This window comes from Pangasianodon hypophthalmus, chromosome 2 (genome assembly GCF_027358585.1).
Source record: "Pangasianodon hypophthalmus isolate fPanHyp1 chromosome 2, fPanHyp1.pri, whole genome shotgun sequence".
Classification (NCBI taxonomy): domain Eukaryota; kingdom Metazoa; phylum Chordata; class Actinopteri; order Siluriformes; family Pangasiidae; genus Pangasianodon; species Pangasianodon hypophthalmus.
In genome coordinates, this window is record NC_069711.1 from 15,203,014 (window position 1) to 15,229,327 (window position 26,314).

The 26,314-nt window shown below is 38.7% G+C and overlaps 1 protein-coding gene and 1 long non-coding RNA gene across 3 annotated transcripts; one reads left to right on the top strand and one right to left on the bottom strand.

Annotated features, from left to right (window-relative positions):
• Positions 1–25,568, top strand: fancd2 (FA complementation group D2). Of its 2 annotated transcripts, XM_026917572.3 has the most exons (44): positions 14–255; positions 1,679–1,806; positions 1,905–2,036; positions 2,506–2,573; positions 2,660–2,769; positions 2,892–2,949; positions 3,686–3,738; positions 3,951–4,029; positions 4,422–4,546; positions 4,762–4,849; positions 5,580–5,684; positions 5,997–6,097; positions 7,289–7,397; positions 7,484–7,519; positions 7,617–7,763; positions 7,999–8,133; positions 8,421–8,552; positions 9,844–9,951; positions 10,565–10,674; positions 10,765–10,819; positions 10,900–11,019; positions 11,311–11,384; positions 12,320–12,451; positions 12,731–12,831; positions 15,029–15,144; positions 15,403–15,511; positions 15,608–15,709; positions 16,448–16,539; positions 17,188–17,331; positions 17,459–17,575; positions 17,746–17,874; positions 18,007–18,125; positions 19,067–19,177; positions 19,546–19,679; positions 19,814–19,913; positions 20,010–20,132; positions 20,688–20,781; positions 20,903–20,974; positions 21,824–21,862; positions 21,949–22,023; positions 22,149–22,223; positions 22,699–22,845; positions 24,935–25,021; positions 25,134–25,568. In XM_026917572.3, the coding sequence occupies exons 2-44, from the start codon at positions 1,737–1,739 to the stop codon at positions 25,212–25,214; spliced, it is 4,314 nt and encodes a 1,437-aa protein (XP_026773373.3). In that variant the 5' UTR covers positions 14–255; positions 1,679–1,736; the 3' UTR covers positions 25,215–25,568. The 2 variants fall into 2 exon arrangements, with proteins under 2 accessions (XP_034169407.1, XP_026773373.3); XM_034313516.2 differs by lacking the exons at positions 4,762–4,849; positions 5,580–5,684; positions 5,997–6,097; ... (30 more) ...; positions 24,935–25,021; positions 25,134–25,568 and having other exon boundaries at positions 1–255; positions 4,422–4,550.
• LOC128317196 (uncharacterized) lies at positions 19,032–19,971 on the bottom strand. Its single transcript, XR_008300722.1, has 3 exons — positions 19,770–19,971; positions 19,562–19,662; positions 19,032–19,169 (listed from the first exon to the last, which is right to left on the bottom strand). It is a non-coding gene; the product is annotated as an uncharacterized LOC128317196 (long non-coding RNA).
• Positions 25,569–26,314: the final 746 nt, after the last annotated feature.

A 26,314-nucleotide genomic window follows, 5' to 3' on the forward strand; every position in this document is an offset into this window, starting at 1 on the left:
CTTCAGTTACCTATATATAAAACAGATACAAAAGTAATGTTCTAATTATCCTAAGATGCAGACAGTTTGAAATAAATGAGATTAGAAGCAAGATTACTGTTATTTATGTTTTCGGGTTGATTTGGAAATATAACGACGGTCCCTTAGAATTTACGAAACATTGACGCGGGAATCTTTCCTGAAATTCGAGTGTGTTTTTAGCACATATAGAAGAAGAATAATCAATAAAAAAAAACAAAACATCCAGCTCGTTACGTGAGTTGTTTTCATTTCTTTTTGAATGTAACTAGCTGGTTATAACCACGAGTGTGAGCTAACTGAATGTGTATTGAGTGTGACAGTCGGCGGTGTTAAGTTTGTTTCTGTCTTTGATAGCTAGCTGGGCTCGAGCTGAAAATCACTCACTAGCGCGCTAGTAGAACAGGTTTATTTATAATGGCAGCTAATGTAGATAGTTGTCCAGATAGCTAACTTAGATATCGACCATAATTAGCTTGTCTAATCATGAATTTACGATGTATTTATGGGTTATTTTGGGATTTAGGATGTATTCGGGGATTAAATAGGCATTTAGGAGATGCTTAGTGTTTAATTTGAGATTTAGTCGATATTTAGGGGTTAATTTGGGATTCATGGATTGTTAGGGGGTTAATTCGGTATTTAAGGTTTGTTTAGGGGTTAATTGGGGATATAGGGGGTGTTTAGGGGTTACTTTGGTATTTAGTAGGTGTTTAGGGGTTAATTTGAGGTTTTGGGGTTACTTTGGAATTTAGGAGGTGTTTTGGGGTTAATTTGGGATTTAGGGTTTGTTTAGGGGTTAATTTGGGGGTATTGAGGGGTTAATTTGGGATTTAGAAGATGTTTAGGGGTTAATTTGGGATTTAATGGTTATTCTGGAGTTTAGGAGGTGCTTCGGGGTTGATTTAGGAGGTGTTTTAGGGTTTGTTTGGGATTTCAGGAGTACACCAGAAGTATGTGGACACCTGACCATCACACCCATATGTGGTTCTTCTGTGGTTTGAAGCACACAGCTGTATAGGATGTCTTTGTGTGCTGTAGCATTAAGAATTCCTCTTTACTGGAACCAAGGGGCCCAAACCTGTTCCAGCATGACAATGCCCCTGTGCACAAAGCGAGCTCCATGAAGACACGGTTTGCCAGATTTGGTGAGGAAGACCTCGAGTATCCTGCACAGAGCCCTGACCTCAACCCCACTGAACACCTTTGGGATGAATTGAAATTGACTGCACCCCAGGCCTCCTCGCCAGACATCAGTGTCTGCCCTCACTAATGAGCAAATCCCCACAGCCACACTCCAAAATCTAGTGGAAAGCCTTCCCAGAAGAATGGAGGCTGTTATAACAGCAAAGCGGAGCTAAATCTGAAAAGGGATGTTCAACAAGCACATGTGGGTGTAATGATCAGGTGTCCACGAACCTTTGTCAATATATTGTATTTCGGGTTTAAGGAAAATGTGATTAAAGCAGATTTTTTATATTTCTGTTTCTGTATTAAGGGTTTACAGATGGGTCGCTAGACCAGAAAAAAGGTTTCAGAATTCCTAGTTGGTTTTTTGGCAGCAAAAGATACATGATACAAAAAAAACACCACTTTTGTTGATCAAAAGTATGTAAATGATAATTTACAATGATAATTCTGCTGTTCACATAAAACACAGGTTTCCAGCTCTGTTTGTGGAATACCCTCTGTCCTGTACCTGCCAACAGTAGCTGAGGATGATGCGCAAAAAGAAAAGATCATCATCTGTTTCAGTTGATGAAGATCCAGCCTCACGGGATGTGCCCAGTAAGTTTTAGTGTACAGAATGCACTTCCTTAATAATAAAACATCTTTTTGTGCTCTATCACAGAATAAGCTAACTTAAATCTGTTGTATTTTACCAGAATCGAAGAAAAGCAAGTCAACTGGACGGCCAGCCAAATCCCTTTCTGCTAGCGTTCCTGATTCTGTATTTGGTCACATGCTTCAGGAATCAGGTGTCATCTTGAGGCAAGGCAACATGGCCAACGAAATCGGTAAGATGCTTCTAGATATAGAGATCACCTCTAGAGCAGTTTTTACCTACTTCCTGTAAAGATCTACTCCCTCTCAACATCCAGCTGCCAGTATCCAGCTCTCTCCACTAAATTATCTGTTCCACTATAACAGTTGATTTGTAGTGGAGTGCTTGGTGCAATTTCCTGTGCAGGCTCATCTACAAGTCATCACTTTTTTTTAAGCTCATTTCTTTTTCATATTTTGTGTATGTGAAAAAAATAGCATTATGTGTAAACTTCTATTTATAATGCATCTTGCTTCCCATAGTACACAGGACCAGAACCCTGGTCCTGAAGAACCCCCTGTCCTGCACATTTTACTCTTTTTCCTTGCTCTAACACACCTACTTCAACTCAGGACCTTTCTGTGGTCTGCCACTGACAGCTATGATAGAAATGACTCTCACTCATGCGTTAATAACATTATACCTTTTAAAATCTTAAATAGCCGTGGATCAAGTTGTGTTTCAGAAGAGACTACAGCAGCGTTTGAGAAAGAATCCCAGATATCCCAATGTGAGTGATCTGAAGTTTCTATAGTACAGTTGCATTGAATCGCCATTGTGTGTGTTGATGTGCCTGTATTTTCAATCCTCTGACAGATCATTCAGGAGTTTATATCTGGCTTGGAATCACACATTGAAGACCCTGAGAGATTTAGGAACTGCCTGCTTCCATGTGTGCCACGTTGTGCAGGCGAGGGAGACACCAGGTAGTGAGTGAAAAGCAATATGGGTATTGTGTAGAAACGATCATGTTGTATGATGCATGGTGTATGGACAGCGCTTGCAGTCACAGGTGTTTACATGTTTATGTATGTTTCTGTCACATCAGTTCAAGCTCGTTTCAGGAGAGCCTGATGCGGATGCTTCTGGGTGTTGAGATGCTACAGGCAAGGAGAGATTTTATATACAACCTCTGTTGCTCATTTTGTTTTTATATAACTCTGAACATTTTAAATCTTTAAAAACAGTCTCTGTAGAATCCTGTTGTTTTAATGTCCAAGAAGCTCCCAAACTGGCCTTTATTTAAAATACCAGGGTCTATGAGTATACATGACTTTTTTAGAAGAAGAAAGACTTAACATATACTTTGTCACATATACAGTACCTTATAGTATAGCAAAATTCTTTTGTTATTTTTTTTGCATATCCCAGCTTGTTATGAAGCTGGGGTCAGAGCGCAGGGTCAGCCATCATACGGTGTCCCTGGAGCAGAGAGAGGGTTAAGGGCCTTGCTCAAGGGCCCAACGGCGGCAGCTTGGCAGCAGTGGGGCTTGAATCCTGACCTTCTGATCAGTACCCCCGAGCCTTAACCACAGAGCTACCACTTACAATTTGGAAAAGCCGCTGTGTTCTCCTGCCATCTTAAATAGATAGTCACTGGTGTTGTGCTCTAATTTGCGTATCAGATGTGATTGGTCCAAAGCCAATAGTGACATCACTAGCTGAGATATTTTTTATGGAAGTACTGAGAAAGTCTTTGTTTTAAATGGAAAAATGTGACTTCTACATTGTGTTAAAAGCCCGATCTGTCTATTCATAATCAGTATGACGTCAGAGGTACTTCAACTCAATCCTGTCCTACTATAACTAAAGAACCAATGTAATGACTGCTTTATTTTGTAGACCCTGGTCATAAACACTTTGTTTGAGAAGCTTCCCGAGTTCATGTTTGAGGGGTAAGCATTTGTCATATCAACACATATTGTTAATTTGTACTTCTGTATAATATCTAGTTAGGATAGATTCCCGTTTGTGCACGCACGTATTATTTAGATGATTCTCGAGTGGCTTATTAGCTGAGATACTCCTACGTGGTCTGTGTGGTCTGGCTGGTACAGACCTGTAGCACTCTGCTGTTATTAGTGATAATTGTAGCTTGTGGTTTCAGTGTTGGAGAGGATGGTCTGAATATTCCACACCTCATCATTAATCAGCTGAAGTGGCTTGATCGAGTTGTGGATTGCAAGGTATGTGTAATATCTGCAGTGCTGATCTGTTAAGTGTCTGTACAGGGTCACTGCACACGTAAACAAGTTGGTGTAATTATACAATAATTGATGAGCATTAATAAATGTTTAAAAATATTATATATTAATTAATAAAAAATATTGTACATTAATTCTATATCATATTGTCAACAAACCAAAATTGTAAACCTTATGCTTACTGCAGATGGACGTGGATGTTACTCTGTGCTTATATTAAAATTATTTAAGGTGCGCCTATAAATTTTTTGGGGCTATTTTTAAGTAAATAAATTAGATCAAATTTCTTTAGTGTTCTGGGTTTTTGTGTGTGTGTGTGTGTGTGTGTGTGAGACACATTGTCTGAGTCACATGTGTTGTTCATGTATGTGCAGGATTTGGGCAGTAAGCTGATGCAGCTCGTGTCTGTAGCTCCTGTCGAGATCCAGCGTGACATCATCACCAGTTTACCTGAAATACTGGAGGACTCGCAGCATGGAGACATGGCCAGGGAGCTCAAGTAAGCATTCTGATTTAGCAAAGCTCATTGTTAACCCAAATCTCTTATAAATCCTTGTTTTGCCTAGACAGTGAGCATAATTAGGCCTTGTTGGCTTGTTGTTACCTCAACTATCATTTAAAAAACACAGACTTGTGCTTAGGTTGATCTCATAATGATAATGAGTGTTGGTGAGAGAGTGTGACTCTGAGGTGTTTTCCACTCTATCTGCACAGTGCCTTACTCCAGCAGAACACCCAGCTGACTGCACCCATCCTGGATGCTCTGTCCAGCCTCAACCTCAGCTCCGAATTACTGTCTGAGGTATCTATTGCACTTCTTTTTCTAGAGCACAGTATGTCAGGTATGTGCTGTTATAGGAAAATAATCAATAACGGGGTGATGTGACGGTATTATCACTCCAATGTTGATTAGCAGCACATCCTGCCGTGTTTTATTGCTCCTATACCACAGAAAATTTCCAACAATCTTTTTTTTTTTTCTTTAGTAAAGAATGACATTTTTTTATGACAACTTTTTATCCACTTTATTGTTAAATTAAATGTTGTGGCATATCCATGAAACAAGTTTGTTCCTGTTATCATTTACCTTATAGCAAGTGTAAACGGTTGTTCCCTCCATTTCTCTAAAAGTTAATAAGACAAAAACTGCAGTTTCCCATTCCTGAAAATGCAACGGAACAGCTTACTTTACCTCTATTTTCATTTTATACAACCATAAAGTTCATGTTAAAATATCCAATCTCTCTCTTTTCCAACTCACATGTGAGTAGTTTAAACAAGCTAAAATAATTTCAAATAAATGGGGACAAATTAACGTAATCTGTCTAATAAACGTATATTTTATGTATATTAAAGAAACTGAGCCAGTCACACAGTTTTATGTTTTGTCTTATCTCTAGAGCTGTTTTAAAATTGTGAGAGTATTAGCCTGAGTAGAACATCTGGTTAATACACCCTGCATACTCGGTTCCCTAGATATGCAAATCTTCCCTAGTCGTCCCTCTTTCTGTGTCTGTTTTGTTGTGTCTCAGGTCCGTGGTGCTGTTATGGCGACAGTCGCCGCAGTGCAGCTGGAGGATCTCCCTGTTGTAGTGAAGTTCATCTTACACTCCATCTCTGCTTCTGACGCTAATGAGGTCTGAGCTTCCAAAGCATGTTTCCGATTTGGCAAATTAAGTGGCAATCATTTTCCGCTACAACATTTACACTGAACTTTAATCTGTGCAGGAAGTATCTATGTATGTAATAAACTCTATTACATTTATGGCATTTGGCAGACGCCCTTATCAAGAGTAACTTACAGAAGTGCTTTGAAGTCTCTGTCAGTAAATGCATCCTGATACTGGTTCACTAGGTCACAGACTAAGAGTAACATCAGTCTAAACACAACTCTTTTGGGGAGGTAATGTAATTTATTAAAATGTACTGCATTGTGTGCATGTGTGTAGGTGGTGTGTGATTTACGCAGGAAGCTGGAGTTGGAGCAGTGTGTGTTGTCATCAGTGCTACAGGCCTCTCAGAGCCGTGAAAAGAGCAAAAAGGAAAGAGGGTGAGATGGTCTTTACCACTTGGGCTCATTGGAATATCCTACCCTCTCAGGGTTTATGAGACTTGTTTCCCTCTTTTGTGTTTTACTGAACACAGAGATCTTCTGTAATTGCAGACCTGTTTAAATCGACTTCATGTTAATATAACAATGAAACCAGGTAATAGACCCCTCAGTGCGCCATGTTATTATTGTTATTATTTACTGTAAAATGCTGACATGTACATCCAGTCAACTGGACAACCAGACAACTGTTAACTGGACTATGTGTGGTAAGCTAGGCATATTACACAACGACTTTATCCAATCAATCGCCATACAAATGACATGACTGAGCCTCCTCTGGTAAAACCAGTAGTGCTTAAGACTTGCAGTACAGTCCAAAAATCTGCATCCACTAACATTTCATTTAATCCTTATTATTCAAAATTTTTTTACACTACAGCATTGCTGAAGAATTCTACATTCTGATTGGCCAGAAGGTGTTGATCAGTTTTCTATAACAGCACAGCCCTGAGAGTAATTATTGTATTAGATTATATTAGATTAGATTATGTGCTCATTTTAATATGATATCATTTCTTTAGTAACAACTTACACAGAGACTTGTATGGGAGATGCTCCACATAAATAGATTTAAAAGCGTGTATAATCATTGCTATTGTGAATTTTTCTGTAAGCAGATGTTTATTTAGCATTTTTGGAAGGAGCCTCCAGGGTCAACACTTTGTAACAAACAGAGTAAAGCTAAGTAAAGTTAGCTCCGCCACAGGAAAGTCTTCAGGACAGAGGTTACAGTTTCGCTGTAACATGACTAGCTGCATTTTTATCTTCTTAACTTTAAGAGAGTGGGAAAAAAAGAGATCCTGGTGAAGGAATGATGGTTTATTGATGTTATAATGTAAGTGATGACAGGCACTAACTTGTTTAAGAGGCTTTCCACGACATTAAACCTAACTATACACAGATAAAAATTATAATGTGCTCTTCTTTAATAAATAAATTAGCACTGGAAAATTAGTGTGGTATAAGAGGAATAAAACACATTGGGACCTGCATTTATTGAACACACGTGTGAATATATATAGCTAATCCTTAGTTAGTCGTTTAGAGCTACCAAACTAGGTCTATTAATGTATGAAATGCTTCAATGTTGTCTTGTTTTTTTTCTATCCCCTCTCTATGTGGTGCCAGGTCCTCCAGTGTCCCAGCATGCAGCAGTAAGGACAGCGTGGCTCTGGTCCTGGAGGTCATTAAGTCGGCTGTACGTTTTCAGAAGACCATCTCTGAGGCCTGGCTCAAGGTAAACAGAGGCAGAGTGGCTATACGATACTACAATCCTATAAGCGATACAGCAGTGACACTGTAATGCTTTTATTTTCCCTTTAGGCTATAGAGAGTGTCACTGAGCCAGAAGATCACAAGGTGCAGATTTTCATTTTAGATTTTTCTTCCTTTTTAGATCTGTTAGATTATAATCCTGTTTTTATTTACCCTGTTATTTTTTTTCTTTCTGTTTCAGGTGGTTGATGTGTTGGTTTTGCTTATTCTTCACTCCACTAACGCTAACCAGAGTAGACGTGGGGCGGAGAGAGTGCTGAAGGCTAAAGTGCGCGGCGGCCTTATTCATGAAGCACTACTGAATAAGACGTTTAGGGACTACGCTCAGGTCAGCTTTATTTTTTTAGGACATTCAGTACATTAATGGAAAACTGAATTTAGTGTGGTGTTTGTAAATACATTTGTATACTCTATGCACTGTATTTTATTCTGATTATTCTGTTATAAGCTGTCTGTGTGTGCTATTTAACTCTGCACTTGTGCATTGCTTTTGTGTGGTATAATTATGTATGTGTGTATGCCTTGTATACGTGCTCTAGTATATGTTCTTGTGTGTTGTATAGGTGATGCGTGGGTATTTTCCCAGCATTCTTTCCTTGGCACAGGGACTGCTGCGTTCTACAGACTGCTGTGTAGTGCCATTTGGAGGACACATTTACAAACAAGCCTTCACTGCCTTTGACTCCTACTGCCAACAGGTAACACAGCTCATCACACCTGCTGACATGTCCCTGTGACTTATTAATAATGCTTTTCTGAAACGGATTGCTTTGCAATAACTGCTAAAAGAATTACTGTTAAGCCCTAGGTGTGAATGAGTGTGTGAATGTGTGTGTGCATGGTGCCCTATGATGGATTGGCATCCCATCAAGGGAGTATTCCCACATCACACCCAATGTTTCCAGGACAAGCTCTGGATCCACCATGACCCTGACAATAAAGCATTCAGTTGAATGAATGAAATAAAAGCATTGTGTGATTGTAGGAAGTGGTGGGCTCCCTGGTCACACACGTGTGCAGTGGCGTGAGTGGAGAGGTGGACGTGGCACTGGAGCTGCTGTGTGAGTTGGTATCCCAGAAGCCCACAGAGATGGCACAGTACGCTGTCTTTGTTAAGGTAGGAGTCACAATCACACACACTGCCAGTCTCGAACAAAAGAGCAAGGGTGCCTTAGTTGTTCAGTAGTGCCTAGAATTAGACTTGATCTGACTGTGATCTGATCTGACTGTCATCTTTTGTTAGATTCCACACTTTTTTTAAAAATAAATGTTAAGGAGAGTAGGCTGTCACAGAATGCAATAAACATGAGATTCGTTATCAGTTAGTCTTAATAATCAAATCACTGTGCCATATTGTGTTTTAATCACTAATCTGGGTTAAAGTCTGCTTGATAACTATTAGGTAATAGCTATATTTTTTTTCCTACTGACTGGAGAACGTAGCAGACCCAGGTTAAGTTCAGCAGTGGAGCTTTTATTTCATGTCATTAGAAATAAAGCAAAACAAAATGGCTTTTTAGCTCGCTTAAGGTTGTGGTTGTTTTGCAGGGTTTGGAGACTCACTCACACTCTCTCTCTCTCTCTCTCTCTCTCTCTCTCTCCCTCCCTCCCTCCGTCCATCTCTCTCTCACACACACACACAAACACACATCCCTATGTAGACCCATCAAGCAACCAAATTTAGCGCTGAACAGAAACCAAGTGGCCATGATGAATAAGATTGTCACTTATTTGTAAACTCTGAATACAACATTAAGCAGACAAGAGGCAAGAGGCTGGTAAATGTTTGTCGACGCATTAACAATATTAACAATATTTATATACCTCGGCTGATGTGTGTAATGCAGCAGACGGTGAGATTCGAAACAAGTTATGCCTGCTATAGTTACAGCATTCAGGTGCGTCAAACCATCATGAAGCACAATAAGTTTAAACATAGCTTCATGCCAAATGAAATTTTTTGTTCTGTAAGTAGTAGGTTTATTTCTCTTTTACTGGTTGTTGAACTAACTACCCAAAAAACAAAAAAAAAAAGTGTGGACATGAGATCTGCTTGTCCCAGGCACCTGGGCAACTAATTTGTCAACCCCTTTGTTTTATATCTTTAAATAACAATTTATGTCACATCTTTCCTTGGCTCTTTTTGTTTTCAAAGCCTCAAAGGCAGACAGATTTAATTAAATTGCACGTTAGTATATGTATATAGTGTATGTGAATTACTACACTACTAATCATGACACGCCTGATATAGAGTGGAAGTTGTGTTGCTGCTTTAGGAATTAGCGTTCATACTTTGGGAGCAACAGTGATCTCCAATAAAGATAGATCTGAAAAACTCTGTAAATTGGCAAGTGCATCTGAGTTATTTCCTCTGCTGAAACTTTGTGTCCCATGATTTTGTGGTGCAGGGAATTCTGGACTACATGGACAACTTGAGTTTTCAGCAGATCCGCCGTCTTTTCCATGTGCTCAGCTGTTTGGCATTTGGACAGGACCAACATGGCAGCCATATTCAGGTGCATTTCAATTAAAGAATACTATATCTCTATCACCTGCATCTGTGGTGTATGCGTGATTACCCCAGACTAGAATTTCAACAAGTTTCCTTTTACTCAGCAGAACAGAAAATCTGTTTACTCTAAGCACAACAGTGAGTCTGAGGGCAGTTGTTGGTCTGTCAGTAAACATTTATGAGAAGTGTATTTCTGAATTGTTCAGTTAAATGTATTTGTAAAACAAGCTCTTTACCTGTATAATGCAATCTTTCAAAGAGGGGCTACTTTTTCAGAGGGAGGAATTTGTGAATGTTACCATTATAGTCAGTTTTACCTTGATTGCGCAGGGGCACAACAAAACTAACTGGAACAACTGCAGAAAACTACATAAGAACAGATTTGCTTGTCTAAAGAGTTTGGATGAGCAATGTCTGTCTCATTCTAAGAGCTTTGTTGATAGAAATTGTATTTTTGAATTTGCATGTATATTTTAAATGTATATTAGGAATTCTGTCTTTAAATAGCTTTAAGTAAGTTAATTGGGTTTCCATATTCCTGTAACAGCTGTCCTGAATAATGTTCCTTTTCCCCACCCGAATCTCATTGTCTTATTTTTTTTCTCACTTGTCTGCAGGACGACATGCACATAGTGATCCGAAAGCAGTTGTCCAGTACGGTGCCTAAATACAAACGCATTGGCATCATTGGTGCCGTTATGATGGTGGGGAGTATGGCAGCACGAAGGTAAATATATAATCCCCTAATTGTGAATATTTGAGCTGAATTTTGTATGTAACTCTGTGATCCGTGAACTTTTTGGTTTATGTGTTACAGAGACAGACCTGAAGGCTCTCAGGGAGGTACACTGCCCAAAGACACACATCGACAGGTGAGCAGCACTGAATATGAATGTGTGTTCTTTATGCTTACGCTTGTGTGGTTACTTATAGTGAGTGTGTGTATGGTTAGGTGGTGGCACTTCTGGAGTTGGTGCGGTCGTGCAGTGAAGGCTCGGCCGAGGCCGCTGCGCTGTACTATGATGAACTGGCCAACCTGTTGCACAACCACAGACTGGACCCGCTGGTGCAGGTGTTTACCTCTTTTCAGAAGCAGGACACTTTGTCCTTGGATTTCATTTCTCTGGCCAAGAGAGGCTGGGTTTTAACTTTTGTGAATTTCCTATAAACAGAGCACGCACTACATATGAAGAACTTTACAAACCCTCCTATTATGTATAATAACCGTAGTATGTCTATACACGCAAACATGCACGCACGTATACACAGTGGTGCAAAATATCGTCACAAATAGTACAATATATGCGCAATATGCACAAACAATGTACAAAACTGGACTGTATGCTTTTCTGTCTTGTGGTAGACATGGATTGGCAAGGGCGTGCTGGAGGATTTCCAGGAGGACTTTGTCGTGGACCTAGGACCTGAGATACCTGGGTGGGTGCCTCAGTCAACACAGTGCTATGTACAGAATAGGTTAGGTATTGCTGAATTTCATGTTTTAATCAAAATCTTAGTCTGCTAGTTAGGTAACTATTAGATGGAATGAAAGTAGGGTTCCACAAAATGTTTACTATTGACAGAATTCACACAAAATTTGTAATTGTGAATGTGATGTAATTTTGTACAATGGCCAAACAGTGTAAGATGCTTATCATTCACTTTATAAATATTCGCTTTATAACATTACAGTTTTCCACAGGTTCACACAGTCAACATTTCTAAGAGTGATAATATTAGATATTAGAAATTAGCAATTAATTTTTTAATTATTGCATAAAACCAGGATTTATGCTCCTTATTATGACTGCTTACATGCAATAACAATACATGTAGGATATGGAGGATACATAAACCATGAATTTATTCTCAAGAGTTGTTAGTTAGCAGGTCAGAAATTTTTGTGTTGTCCAGAGCTTGCATTGTTGTTGTGTAGCAAAATCTCAAAAAATCATCCAGTTTGGAAGAGACAAACATTTTCAGCCTAAAGCTGAGAAAAGCTAGCCTTGATAAATTGTGCAGCACACATTACTCAAAATAAAATAAAACGGAAAAGGAAGTTGATCACTTTTCTGCAGGTGACTCTTAATTCCTCACCATATAAAAGTATAGCAGCCCTCGATTATTAGAACATTTTTTTGCTCCTTAAAATCATAAGTGACAAGCTTTTTGTGGTGATCTAGGCCTATATGAAATTATAACTTTGATATTTTTATAAAACAAATAATTTGTTGTACAAGAGAAACCACTCAAGACGTTGTTTCCTGGTAATATATCTAATTTAATTATCACCAAAATCTCAGTATTATAGGATTAAAGATTAAAAATGTTATTGTTCTTGTTGTTAATGTTATTGCATTTGTGTGTTGCAGCTCATTTCCATTCACTGCCTCAGCTATGTACAATCTGGATGAAGACGAGAGTCAGGGAGGAATTGCCATTAACCTGCTGCCTCTAATGGCTAAGGATCTGCTGCACAAAGCAGACAGCAGCAGGGACGGCAGGTCAGAGCCCACACACACACACACACACACACACACACACACACACACACACACTGTTCCAACTTGCACATGGATTACAAACTCCTCAATAGGCTAAGTTTAACATTTTATAGCAGCAACACATTACCTTTACCATCAGGTTTAATAAAAAAATAAAGGCCTCACTAATACAAACAGTATTCAGACTTGCATGCAAATGACCTCTCTCTCTCTCTCTCTCTCTCTCTCTCTTTCTTTGTGTTTTCTTCCCTGTCTACCCCACTTTCTCCTTTCCTCCAGGCATGTATCTCCTCTGTGTCTGTCTTCGTTCTTCAGACTGCTGAGGCTGTGTGAGGAGGAGGAGCACCAGGGTGATCTGGAGGAGATTGATGCTCTTCTAGGTACAGCACAGCTCAACACATAAACAGCTGCTATTTTAGAAATCACAAACCCTGACTCATTCAGGATTGCTCCCTGTTCAAGACATCTGAAAAATATCATATTGTCTTGTTACACTGTCACCATCCACATAGTCACATGGGATTCAAAGATTTTGAAGACTCTAATCTAAGCTCTAATCCTCAATCGAATACAGTCTCATGGAGAATCTGCAGCTCTGCAAGTGTAGCTTGGGAATGTATTAAAAGCATAAATCTATCTTCCATTAGCACTGCATTTGCCAGGTGTAAAAAAATTAAAAACAGCAGCTAAAGAAATGCATTTTAGACCAAATCCCACATAGTGTTGCAACTTTGGAACAACACTATGACCTAATAACTTGTGGTTTTTTTTGTTTTTTTTTTATCACCAAGAACTTCCAGATCTCTACAGTAAAAAGGTTAAAGCAGAAGTAATAAGCAGCATTAGGAGCTCAGGATATGAGCTCAGAATATGTTGCTCAACAGATTCAACAGATACAGCAGTCGAAAGCTTTTGTACACACTTTATTGTAGAATTTTTGTTTAAGTGATCTAATTTTACTGTAAATAGTCTACAATTTGAATCTCTAGCCAAGGAATCGAGTGTATATTATTAAAGGTTTAGTGAACTGACACTATATTTCATTGGAGCCATCTTGATCTAATCTCATCGGATAGGACAAAATCTTTATCAGTCTATTTAGGTACTTCAGACACACCATATATTTATGTTTTATAGTTAACACTAGCACAGTCTGTAGGCTTAGCATGTTTACCCTCTAAGTGCACTTGCCTTTCATACAGAACTCAATTAGAGCCCATTAGGATCTGCGAGCAGTCACTTAACAAGCTGCACATAGATTCAGTTTTCCTTAATTAATTGCTAGTTGATATCAGTTTGTTTGTGGCAGTAACAGTCATTAAACTGTAATAAAACATAAGAAACTCCAGGGGTTGAAAAACTGGCTGTGTATTTAGCAGAATCCTACAGTGACGCCATAGAAGTCTATTACTGTGCAAATATAAATTGCAATGACTTATTGATTTATTTCCTCTTCTCTGTGAAATATATTTCTAAAACAATGTTAAAAATTCCAAGTCTAAATTGAATACATGTGATAGATACAAAAATGCAGCAACTTAAGTTCATTTGCGTCCCTTTTGAAAATGAGCGTGGTCTGCTGTCAATTAACATTTTTCCCCCAATTAAATTAGGCTTAATTGGGGGAAAATAAGTTAAGCTACTGCTACCTTTCTTTACTTGTGGCATTTGTTGATAATTAAAATATTATCACTATATGACAAGGAGTTTAAAATAAGATTGTGTATTTAATTTTCCGTCCATTTCCCTTCCCCACATGGTCGATTATTACCCGTTATAAATCGGCATTGGGTACTTGTCAGACAATGCTGATATCTGATATCACTCATACTTAGAAATCAGCAACTACGTGCAGTTAGATAGTATTAACATCTGCCAGGGAACGTTATGATTACATGTAGGGTGTTCACTGCTTTATTCTCAGTAAGTTGCTAGGTTAAAGTTTCTTGAATGTGCTTAAACAGAAAAGGCACTGCTTGTCCTCTCAGTTGACTGTACACTTTGCTGATATTACCAGCTCTGGCACTTGTTCCGTAGCCTGTCGCAGCCACAGAACAAAGGTCCCTTTGTAACAGGAGGAAGTAGACATATTATCTACCAGCTACCAGTGTTATCTGGCTGAGAGCATTGTGTCTGTGCATGTTCAAATGATAATTAAAATCGCTTGGGCAATGCAGTTCTGTTCATGTTCTTTGTTATTTTCCTGGGATGTACATTCATTCTTACCATCATGGGAAAGCTGAAATAAATACAGGAAACTAGTATAAAATAAAAAAAAAATTGCAAGAGAAACTAGTTTTAATGACCAGAGTAAACCAGTCACTGAACTTTTGTTAAATGCAAAATGTATATTTAATAAGTTTACTAGGTGTGTGCCACTGTTGAATTTACATATCATAATAATTTCTGATTTTTACTGCTGTCCACAGTATTCTCACAATAGATTTGACAATAGAAATAGAATATGGGGTAGTGATCAATTGTACAAGAGAGCAGATATTAGCATTCTTCTGGTGTAAATTAAGTTTAGGTTATGAAGGTTGTAAGTATTTCTATGTTCTGTGTGTGTTGTGGCAGGCTGTCCTCTGATCCTGACAGATATGGAGGTGGTAGAGAAGGTTGAGAGTCTGTCTAAGGCAGAGCGAGAGTTCCTCTGCTCTCTACTCTTTTACACCATCAACTGGTTCAGAGAGGTCAGTACACCTACATTTATACAAGCACGTACAAGGGTTTCATACGAATTTGCTCAGTAAATTATTGCATATTGCAGCTTGTTCTGGTTCTTATCTTACATTACTATGTTGCCAGGGTAACGAAGTAACAAAATCTTTTGACTTTTTATTCAGGAATGACCAAATGTTTGACTGAATACGTGTGTATGCATGTCGTTGGTATGCGTGTGTGTGTGTGTGTGTGTGTGTGTGTGTGTGTGTGTGTGTGTGTGTATTTAGGTAGTAAATGCATTTTGCAAGCTGAAAGACCCTGAGATGAAGATGAAAGTTATAACTCGTCTTCAGAACATCACTTACCTGCAGACACTGTTGGAGACATGCTTGGCAGGTACTAAACCAGAATTATGGTGGATAAACAATCTAACAAGTATGTTTGATTTGATCTTGAACAGCTCTGAAATGTTTATGGGTATGTATGTTTCAGCCAGCCCTGGATTCATTCCTCCTCTAGCTAACTTTGACTGTGAGAGTGCAGAAGTTTTGGCACCTGCTACATCTGTTGGTCCTGCCAAGAAAGCAAAGAAAGGTAAAGATGTAAGATACGTCAGAGAGGCCACGGTGCCTCAGCTTTACTGTCAGGGGCACGATCGTGTGTATAGTCTCTCTTATGTGAGCTTTATTGAAGTGTAGACTCACTGTTCAGTCCAGTGATGATTAATCAGGTTTGCTCCTGCTAATAAATACTATAGGAGAAATATTCTTATTCTAAAAGCCTATAAGATCTGGTACAGTGGATATAAACAGTCTACACACCCCTGTTAAAAATGCAGGCTTATGTGATGTAAAATATGAAACCAAGATAAATCATGTCCGCTCATTTTCCACCTTTTATGTGATATAGCAACCAACAAAATTCAAGTGGAAAAGAAATAGAAAGTTTTTACGGGCAAAAAAGGAAAAAAAAAAACTTTTCAACTTTCAAAAGAATCACTTCATTGATGATAGGTGTATGATAATTACTTTTGACCATGAGTTTGAATGTGACTGGTAAAATCACATGCCCCATTATAAGGGTGTGCACACTTCTGCAACCAGGTTATTGTATATTTTTTCTTTTTCTTAACCTAAAACGTTTCTCTTTGGTTCTCACTTGAATTTTGTTGGTTGCTATATCGCATCACAAAAACCTGCAATTCTAACAGGGGTGTGTAGACTTTTATATCCACTGTACGTAGTTTTTTATAGTGCCTGTGAGGGTGTGATGGTGTGTATAAAGCAGCTGTTATCCGCTGTGTTTTCACCTGCTGTGTTTTTTCTTACAAAGGGAAGAAGAGTAAAGCGTCGGCCAGTAAGAACTCTTCAGCAGACGGCTCGCTATTGGAGGAGGCTGCTGAAGCTGATGAAACTCAGGCACAGGCAAATGACAATGCTACTGATACCACACACACACACACACACACACACACACACACACACATTGTCCTACTATAAAACACTAGCAGATGCTATAGCTTGCTGTGTAAATGGATATTATTTTATATTATCTGATCAACAGTGATCAGATAGAGAAAACCGACTTATAAAGTAAATTCCGAGGTTTCAGGATGAAACATTGCTATATAGTGATTTCTAGATATTTCTAAAACTAAACTAAACTAAACTATACTATAATAATTGGGGTGTCTCAGCTGAAATCCTCTAATCATTTAATCATCATATAATTACATTTTTGTAAATTTCATGTATGAGAGAATTCTCATATCCTTAAGTGTTATTCTTAATCTGATGTTTTTTTTTTTATTTTGCTTTTTTGTGTGCTTGAATCCATTTGGAAATTATTTGACATCATGTCACCAACACTAGTGCTTTCTCAAGTGATACTTCTTATACTTAAGGAGCAAGTTTTTGTCTGAAAGGGCTAGGATTGAAATTTTCTGGAAAACAGTTTTGTCTGCAAAAATGTGGTGATCTAGGAATTTTATGTCATTATTATGGGATGTTATTAACAACCCATTTATGTGTTAGTAGACACATTTGACTGTGAAACTGTGTGTGTTGTGGCAGGACCACCCAGAGAAGGAGGTCAAAGCAGGGGTGAGTCTATCCTCATACTGGCCGTACTTCAGGGAGTTGGACATGGAGGTTCTGAACGTCTTGCAGTGTGGCCTGCTCTCCCGATCAGTGCTGGACACCGAGCTCCATAGCAAGGTCAACAAAGCCTCTGTTCTGTTCTGTTCTGTTTACCAGAACATAACTAAGCATTACTTCATGAGCAGTATAGTAAAAGTAAAGGGTGTATAATATGATGAAAAGTGTTGACCGCTGTTGGGTGCAGGTGAGAGAGGAGGTACAGCTGGGTCCTGCTGAGTTGGTGTTTCTGCTGGAGGACATGTGGCGTAAACTGGATTTCAGTCTGGCTGCTGCTCCAGCCAAAAAAGCCCCATTTCTCAAAGTAGGCAAACACACACAAGGATCTTCAGTATTTACACTCTTTGTAAATCACAAGCTGGAGAGATACTCCACCTTTCCTATAATTTTAACACACCCTTAACATACACTTGAGTGGCTAGAAAGATCTTTTAGCTGCAAGTTTGTGATAACTGCTATGACTGTGCTGCACAGGTGAAGGCAGACAGGTCAGTGGGATTCTCTCACCTGCAGCAGAAAAGCTCCAAAGATGTTGCCAGCTGTTGTGTTGAACTGCTAGCAACGTTGTGCACACACCTGGAGAACTGTCACAACCATTTTCAGGTACACACACATACACACTGCATGCCTATAAATATTCTTCACAATAAATGCTTTAGTTGCTATCAGTCATTTCCATGTATATGCTATAATAATAATAATATTGTGTGTGTGTGTGCATGTGTGTTCCCACAGACCCTCCTGAATGAAAACCAAGGAGTGGTGGATGCTCTAGGTGTGGATACGAATGTACAGCAGCTTATGTGCTCAGCTTATCAGCGCCTGTTGCAGGTCTTACACACAGCATTTAGCTGGTGAGTACATACAGAGCCACAACACACCTGATGTTAACCTTCAAATGATTTCACAGGTCAGAGGTTGTAGGATGGATGGAAGATTGAGTTAGGGTTGTATTAAACGAAAACCTGCATCTTGGAACACTTTAACTATGTCTATATTGAAATGTCTGATGTGCTTAGCAATCCTGGGGTTCAATATGCGCATGAAAAGTCAGCGGTTGTGAGCCACACTGATATCACAGGGGACCTTGTTAGTGCAGTTACAATGCCATTTAATAGAAGAAATTCCAAAGAAAAAGTAAATCCAAAAAACAAGAAAAAGTAAATGAGAAATCCAAAGAAAAAGTAGCAGAGACAGCAAATACTGGACTCAAAGTTCCACAATGCAATGCAGCTATACAATGCAGTTACAGCAGATACTTGAATCGGCTAGCTAGTGATCTACCAGATATCAAGACTGATGATGTTGACGATGGTATTAGCATGAAAGTTGAAGCTTTGGAACATTATCTGTTTGAGCAGAGTGTACAGATGAGGAGGAGAGAGAGCTGGACAGGCTAAAGGACTAAAGTGCTGCTGCATCACTCATTTTTAGGTAGAGATGAAACGAGAGCTAATTCTAACTGGCACTACTATCAGCACGTAGTCAAACTGCACTGTGGGTAACAGGAAACCATTAACCAAAGTGAAACCAGGACAATGAAAGAAGTTTAAACTACAAAGGTCAATTCAGGATTTCACTACAAAATGCAACTGAAGATCAGATTTTAATTCAATTAATTTTTCTTTAATTAGCATTAGAAAGCACTCGGAGACTTTATGTGCTTCTGGAAAACAAGCCCAAGAGTTTTTTTTGTTGGTGGTGTTGGTGTTGATCTCACACAGGTTCTGGTGTTAAGATCTGGTTGTGTGAAGTTAGAGCTGATGCAGTGTGTGAGGTTGTGATATGTTTTCAGGTCTGGCTTCTCCCAGCTGGAACAGAGGCCGCTGTTAAAGAGTGCTCTCAGTGTGCTTGCCAGCCGACTGAAGGAGAAAGATGCAGACCAAACCCTGGAGCAGCTTATAAAGTGACACACACACACACACACACACACACACACACACACACACAAACACACACATACACACTTTCAAGTCTGTTATCAGGAAGAGAACAGATGACAAAAAAAAAACATTTTTCAATTTCCTGCCAAGCTCATTAATAGATTTACAGTCATAACCCAGACATAAAGCTTTAGTATGTCTATTGTGTGTGTCACTGCTGGTGTATGTGCAACAGTTAAAGTAATGTTTAATGCAGATACATTTTATAGATTTGCTCGACCCTGAAACTGTATTTAAACCTCTCAACATTTGTGTCATTTAATCCAGTATACTGTTCATCACTACTGGCTACAATAAGGTGTGTATGTGTGTGTGTGTGTGTGTGGTTTAGACACAGTTTTGAGTACCTGCTGAATTTCCGGAGCACTGTGCCCAGCTTAAGCACGGCTCTGATCCTGACGCAGCTGCTCATTGTGCTCAGTCAGTATGGAAGATCCAGCCAGAGCTTCTACAGGGAACACACCGGTCTGTCAACCTATACACACTGCTTCAGCACACTCCTTTATGAATCACTTTAAATTTACTTTAACACGTCTATTTGAATTATAAGCTTACTTCCTTGTAGCTTTTGGCTAACAGTATGTAATGCTTTCCTCCAGCGTCCCTGGCTAAGCATTTCCTGTGTCAGGAGTGGGTGACAGGAAGTGGAGGGAGGGAACGTGGGAACAAACACAACGATGCACTCCAGAGTCTCCTCAGGTTCCTCCCATGTTATTGTGCTGATATTTCAGTCATGCCTGGGCGGAACTCTTGACCTATTTTTGACCTTTCCGTCTATTTCCTATTTTCTTCTAGTATCTATCTAGGACACGCTGATGATGTGCTGAAAGCAGTGGAAGAGATAACAGAAGATGGGATTTCAGAGCTGATAAATGCTGCTAAAGATGCCAGCTCTCGCAGCTGGCGCACGCTCAACAGGTACTAAAGGTTTCCATTAAGGGTGTCACAGTTTAGTCCATGGGATACAGTCCTCAATATCACTCACAGAATTGTAATATTGGAGAATTTTTAAATTTATATTATGTTTTAAGGATAGGATTTCATTCAATACCAACAATAGTACCATTATTATTATTATTTTTATTATTTTTTATTAAACCATGTTGTTTCTTGCTATTTAAAGCTTTTACTTTAACACAGTTAAATAGTCTGCCCATTTAAATCTCTGTCTTTGCTATATGATGAACATGAAGCATTTTCTCACAATAAGAAATGAACCTAATGAAAGTGCACGCTTTCAAATAATGCATAATCATAATTCTTAATGATAAAAGCAACACTACTGTAATAGTACTAAATATAGGCTAATACCTATGTTTTATCAGCATGCCTTATGCACCATAAACTGTGGAAAAGCAGATTTCAGTTTCAGTGTAAAACCATTACAGGTTCATTTCCATAGAGCCTTACTTGTGAAAGTTTTATTTCAGGAGCAAACATCCACAGAGAAAAGTACTTTTTTTGTCTTTCCAGGCAGACTTTCTTGGTGTATTTTAAAGTTATGATGGCAGAGCTGGAGAAGTGTGTACGAAAGATACCTCCTGGGAAACAGACAGACAGCAGAGAGGTTTGTATGTCTGTGTCTGTGTGATTTGCATTTTGCACATGCAAAATGTGGAACTAGGAATGCTTGTATGAGTCGGATATAAGTGGCTTAATCATATGATTATTGTCTTGATAATCTTCAGGTTCAGAGTGAGAAACTTCTAGTGTGGAACTTGGCTGTCCGGGACTTTCATATTCTCATTAACATGGTCAAGGTACAGGGTCACATGACCTTTACATCAGCCTTTCAACCATTTATTCCACTTATTTACCAGTTCTAATTCAAGCAGCTATTCACTCTGATCAATGAGAGTGAACATTATAAAAACATACACTAACTTGATGATACCTGGAAAAAAAAAATACAAGCTGTTTCTAGCTAAAAGGGCTAAATATAGGGTAACTGTATGACAACTGGATCAAAGTGTGGAATTCACTGTGTGAGGAAATGTCACGTTTTTATGACTCCGTTTGTTAAACTGGTTCCTTATTCAATATGATCTTTTCAGGAAGAGAGCCTAGGCAATATTAGAAATTTAATATTTCCTTGCCAGTCTGGTGAAATTTATATTTATGCGTTCTTAAAGTTAACATTATTGCATAAAAATAATCCAATTTGGGCAAAAATGCAATTTTTCCTTCTTTTTTTAGCTGTTTTCTGTGTGCCAGAATTCAGCCACAGAGCCATTGGATGGGTTTTCCCAGGCTGCCACAAATTTTGTTAACATGCAAAAACCTCTCTTAAATATTCTTTTCTGTCCTATTTTGCATGTAACATCATTTATGCAATGTCTTACAAATTCTCTGTAAATCTTCCTGAACACACCCATTAACTGCACTCGCAATTTAGCACATTGCACACGCAAATTAGTACTCAACATTTGGGAGCGTAGTAAATCAGGGCCCCGGTGTGTTACAGTAAAAGAACGAGTGTTTTTTTTTTTCCAAAAATAAGCAGAATTCAGGTCATAGCTAAAGCTGTCTAATAAGAGCATGCACACAGTGAGTGTATAGTATCTCCAGTCTAATGCATTTAGAACTAACTTCTCTTGCTTTCTCCTTAGGTTTTTGACAGCAGAGCAGTGCTCAGTGTGTGTTTAAAGGTGAGCAGAACTAATGAATAACTGCAATAGTTTGGGGTTAAAAGAAATGATCCTTGTTCACACTGTGAACGGTGTTTTGTTTGCAGTATGGCCGGCTTTTTCTCGAGTGCTTCCTTAAGCTTGGAATGCCTCTCCTTGACTACAGCTTTAAAAAACACAAGGTATCCGTGCTTTATTCAGCAGTGCTATTTTTTTAGTTTATCTGGCCAAATATACGCACATTCTAAATGCCTAGTGAAGCCAGTTTTGCGTCATAGTTTTGATAAATCTGCTGGATTTCTCTCAGGAGGATGTTCAGAGTTTACTGAAGACCTTTCAGCTCAGCACCAGGCAGCTCCATCACATGTGTGGCCACTCAAAGGTAACGAGAAACTTTCCTCTGCTTTGCGCAGTATCTCTCAGACTATGTGATCCTCACAGATAAATCACAGACATGTAGAACAGTTGTTTTTTCATAAATTTCTTTCACCAATTGAAAGAATCAGGTTAGACTTTAAATTCAGTGCCTCCACTGTCCAGTGAGCTGCATGTGCACTGCACCAATCCTTTTTTTCTGGTATGCTTTCTCAAATCAGAGCTGTATGTCCAAGCATTTTCATTCGCTGTCTAATTTGAGAGATAATCACACAGTGCAATTGCAGTGCATAAAGAAGGATCTGATAGAACAGTAACCATACACGATCGAGTACAGAGATTCCTAAAAGCATCACAGCTCAAAGATCATTGTTAATTGTTGAGCTTTGTGAGCTTTGCCATCTGCCAGCTTAACTTTATGATGTGTTTTGGGAAACTGGGCCAAGATCAATAACTGTAATGTTGCTCTGCTCTGTTCTCAGATCCGGCAGGACACAGCCCTAACCAACCATGTGCCAGCGCTGAAGAAGCACCTTGAGCAGTTTGTGTATCGTGTTAAGGCAATGCTCACTCTTAACCAATGCCAGGAGGCGTTCTGGCTGGGCAATCTGAAGAACAGGGATCTGAAGGTGAAACCTGTGGGACACATACTAATTATTAGTGTCTGTTTATGTCTAGTATATGGAAGCAAGGTATTGAGGTAGTCATTAGTATAATAATGGCACATGGATGGGAAAAAAAGATAATAATTTACCCACTTGACATATAGTATAAGAATCATGGCACCATGACTAAAAAGGCAATATTAATATTAAACAGTCTGTCAGTTCAGAATTAAATTAAAACGGTAAGCACATTTATACACAAAGATTTTTGCAGGATGTTTTTAAGACAAGTGATTCATTTAATAAAAATATCTTAAGAAACATATTTCTACCTGTCTATTTACATTTGCTCATTTAGCTGACACTAACCAAAGCGACCTGCTGCAACAGGATACGCTTGAGCAGGTGAAGGTTAAGGGGTTTGCTCAAGGAGTGGCAGCTTGGTAGTGCTGGGATTTGAACTATCTGATCAGTAGCCCAAAGCTTTAACCACTGAGCCACCACTGCTCATTCAAGCCATTCCATGGCTAATCCTCCCTTTATATACTGAAAATTATGTTTAGCTGAATCTGTCACTCTGTCCTGATTTGTCTGACAAAATAGGTGGAATTTTGCACGTTAAATTCATATCAGTATCCCAAATATGAATGCAGTAAAGTTGTGTGCTGTTCTTGATCATACCCTGACGCTGACAGGACACACAAACCCTGCCAGACTGAGCTCTTGTGCTGAGCACTTCTCTCCAAGAGAGATCAGATAAATAGAAACTTTATTTATCCATTCATCCTGCCAAAAACTTGTCTGTTTTATGAATGTTGTTTCTATAAATAGTAGATTATGGGGAGCAGTGTTATTTTGGCTTTGTGCATCGCCAGTACTTCTGCAGCTAAATGAACTAACTGAACCAAACAAACTAAAAACATACACTGCACTACATACCGTATGAATCCTGGCTTCCATGGTGTGTGTTGTACTATGGGAAGCCATTTGGGATTCAGGTTTTGGGCTCAGTTTCAGTCTGGATAACCAGCCATAAACAACAGTGCTAGCATTTAGTGATGTTGTGTGTCTATCTTGGTTTGACAGCAAAAATAAAAATTACAAGTACACATGTGGTTGACTTTGACAAAAAGGGTGGGAATGGACAGAAATCTAGGCTGACAAATAGGAATGTTGTGTTAAAATATCATTGCACTCTTCAGTGTGCTTTTAGCTCCTCTTGGATGCCTAGTTCTGATTCTGTAGACTAGTATTTGGGTTCAGATGTGTTTTCACTGCGCTAAATTAGTGGTTTTACATTTAAAACAGAGACCGTACTTCAGTACTTCCTTAAAGAAAAACTGATTTGTGTTGGATGACCAGAAACTGGTAACTTTTAGCAACAGAATCTGAGGGCTAAGCCATTTATCTAGCTAATTTACCTAATCCTACTGATGAACCAACTCAGGATTAATCTTTTAGAATTTTGATTGATACTGAAATCCCACTACCTGTGACAAATGAAAGCTAGTTTCCTAGTAGTCGCCTAATAGGGTAGCTATCTGCTAACCTTCTGATACCAAAGATACAGCAGCGAGTTATAAAGTTATAGCTTACTATTCTATACTGATATGTCAACAGTTCCCTCAAGTTAGTGAACAGCCTCCTCCTCTTCAGATTCCAAATCAGAGGTTCACACATGCAGGATTGGGTTTCCCCAGCCTATTTGTAATTGCATAGCATGCCAAAGGTACTGGAACAGTGTAACTATGGTAGTGGGGGAAGGGGAGAGGTTGAGATGGTAGGAAAGCCTGGAGGTGTTTGCACATTGCACATTTATTATCGATCAGCACATTTATATAAGGGTTAAATGGGTTAGGTGGTCATAGATACTTTAGTAACAAGGATATTTTCTGTTATATTTAACGCATTTGTCTCCTTAATCCACACTCTTCGTAGTTGCCGGAGGGCTGCATATCCACTGTGGCGCTGATTTGCGTGTTATTCTGTTAAAAAGTTCAGTTTTCCATTGTCCAACATACACACTGTATACACATGCCTTAGTAATTTTGGATTAGACAGTTTTTATGTATTATTTGTGTGCATATGATATTGAATGTGTTAATGTTTTTAGGGTGAAGAGATTCTCTCACAACGCTCACAAGAAAGTGATGACGAGGATGAAGAGTCTTCTCAGCTACAAGAGGGGAACGAGGACGAGGTATGAGCTACTTTGTTTAGAAGACAGTATTTTTAAGAATAAATTCTTTTTTTTTCCCAAAAATGTTGTTTATGCCAAGTTCTCTTAGTTCTCTGTCCTGTTTCTGGCTCAGGAAAGTGATGCTGAGGTGAAGGAAAATGGGCACCAGGATGCAGAGGAAGTGGAAGAGGAGGACTCAGATGTGTCAGACTGATGAGCAGCAAACAACAACTAGTTTTATACTTTTATATCCATTTACAGTCAAACTTACATCTACAGACCTAAAGCTCCTTAAATTCAATATCCCATCATTTTGATTTTTCAGCTTGATAAACTTGTTTTTTATACAAGACTAAAAAAACATCTGGGTCAGAATCTAAACACCTTTCACCCATATCGTTAAAACAGGTTTGTAAGAAAAATGCTTTCACTTTTAATACTCAAGTGTTTTCCTTGTTTGCTGTTATCAGTTTTTTTTCCTGTTTGATTACATTATTGAGGTGTGTGTGTGTGTATGTATGTATATGTATATGTATATTAATTTGCCAATAAAATGTTGCGTCATGGATTCAGAGCAAATTTTTCAAAATCTAGATTTTGGTCCCAAATTGATAAATCTGGCAAACCAGTAAAGCCAAGTTTTACTGGTGAAAAAACACTGTTCATTTAGACATTCTGTATGACAAGAGGGTTTTTGTGATTTGTGCTGTAGCAGGTTATGTTAAAACAGTGTTAAAACCGTGGTCTAGTGCTGTTAATGTTCCCCTCAGTGTGGTCCTTCTAGATTTGCTGGATGTTTTAATCACTTCTCCTAACAGACCCTCTATAGGGTCCTTTACAACAGCAGTTCTCAAACCTTTCGCAGTTAGGGACCCTTTTAACTGTAAGAACAAAGTTCAAGCACCCTCTTATGATTATTCATTAGTATGAATGGTATAATCCAACTACATAAATATTAGACACATTAAGCAAATATGTACAATTGTATTTATTTATTTCCAGCAGAGTCATTAGTTTATTCCTGAATTTTTTTTTTTTTAGATTTAAGAAATTGATATTTAGAAAATAAACGACTATAAAAACGCATTACTATGGCTGGCATAGTGTAGTTTGAAACCCATTAAATTCAAGTGACCAGTCAATGAGTCTTATACAGCCCCTGGCAAAAATTATGGAATCACCACACTTAGAGGATGTTCACCCAGCTTTTTTACTTTATAGCCAACAAACAAATCACAGATATGACACAAAAAAGGTTTTGTTCAATAGCTTAACATTCTGGCTTTGTGAAACACATCAAAAAAATTCACTGAC

Excerpts from the sequence above, each read along its gene's own strand:
- fancd2 (XM_026917572.3), top strand. The coding sequence starts at position 1,737 with ATGATGCGCAAAAAGAAAAGATCATCATCTGTTTCAGTTGATGAAGAT. Across the intron at positions 8,134-8,420 it reads TTGACTCCTACTGCCAACAG|GAAGTGGTGGGCTCCCTGGT; the intron begins GTAACACAGCTC and ends GTGTGATTGTAG. Across the intron at positions 15,710-16,447 it reads TGCCAAGAAAGCAAAGAAAG|GGAAGAAGAGTAAAGCGTCG; the intron begins GTAAAGATGTAA and ends TTTCTTACAAAG.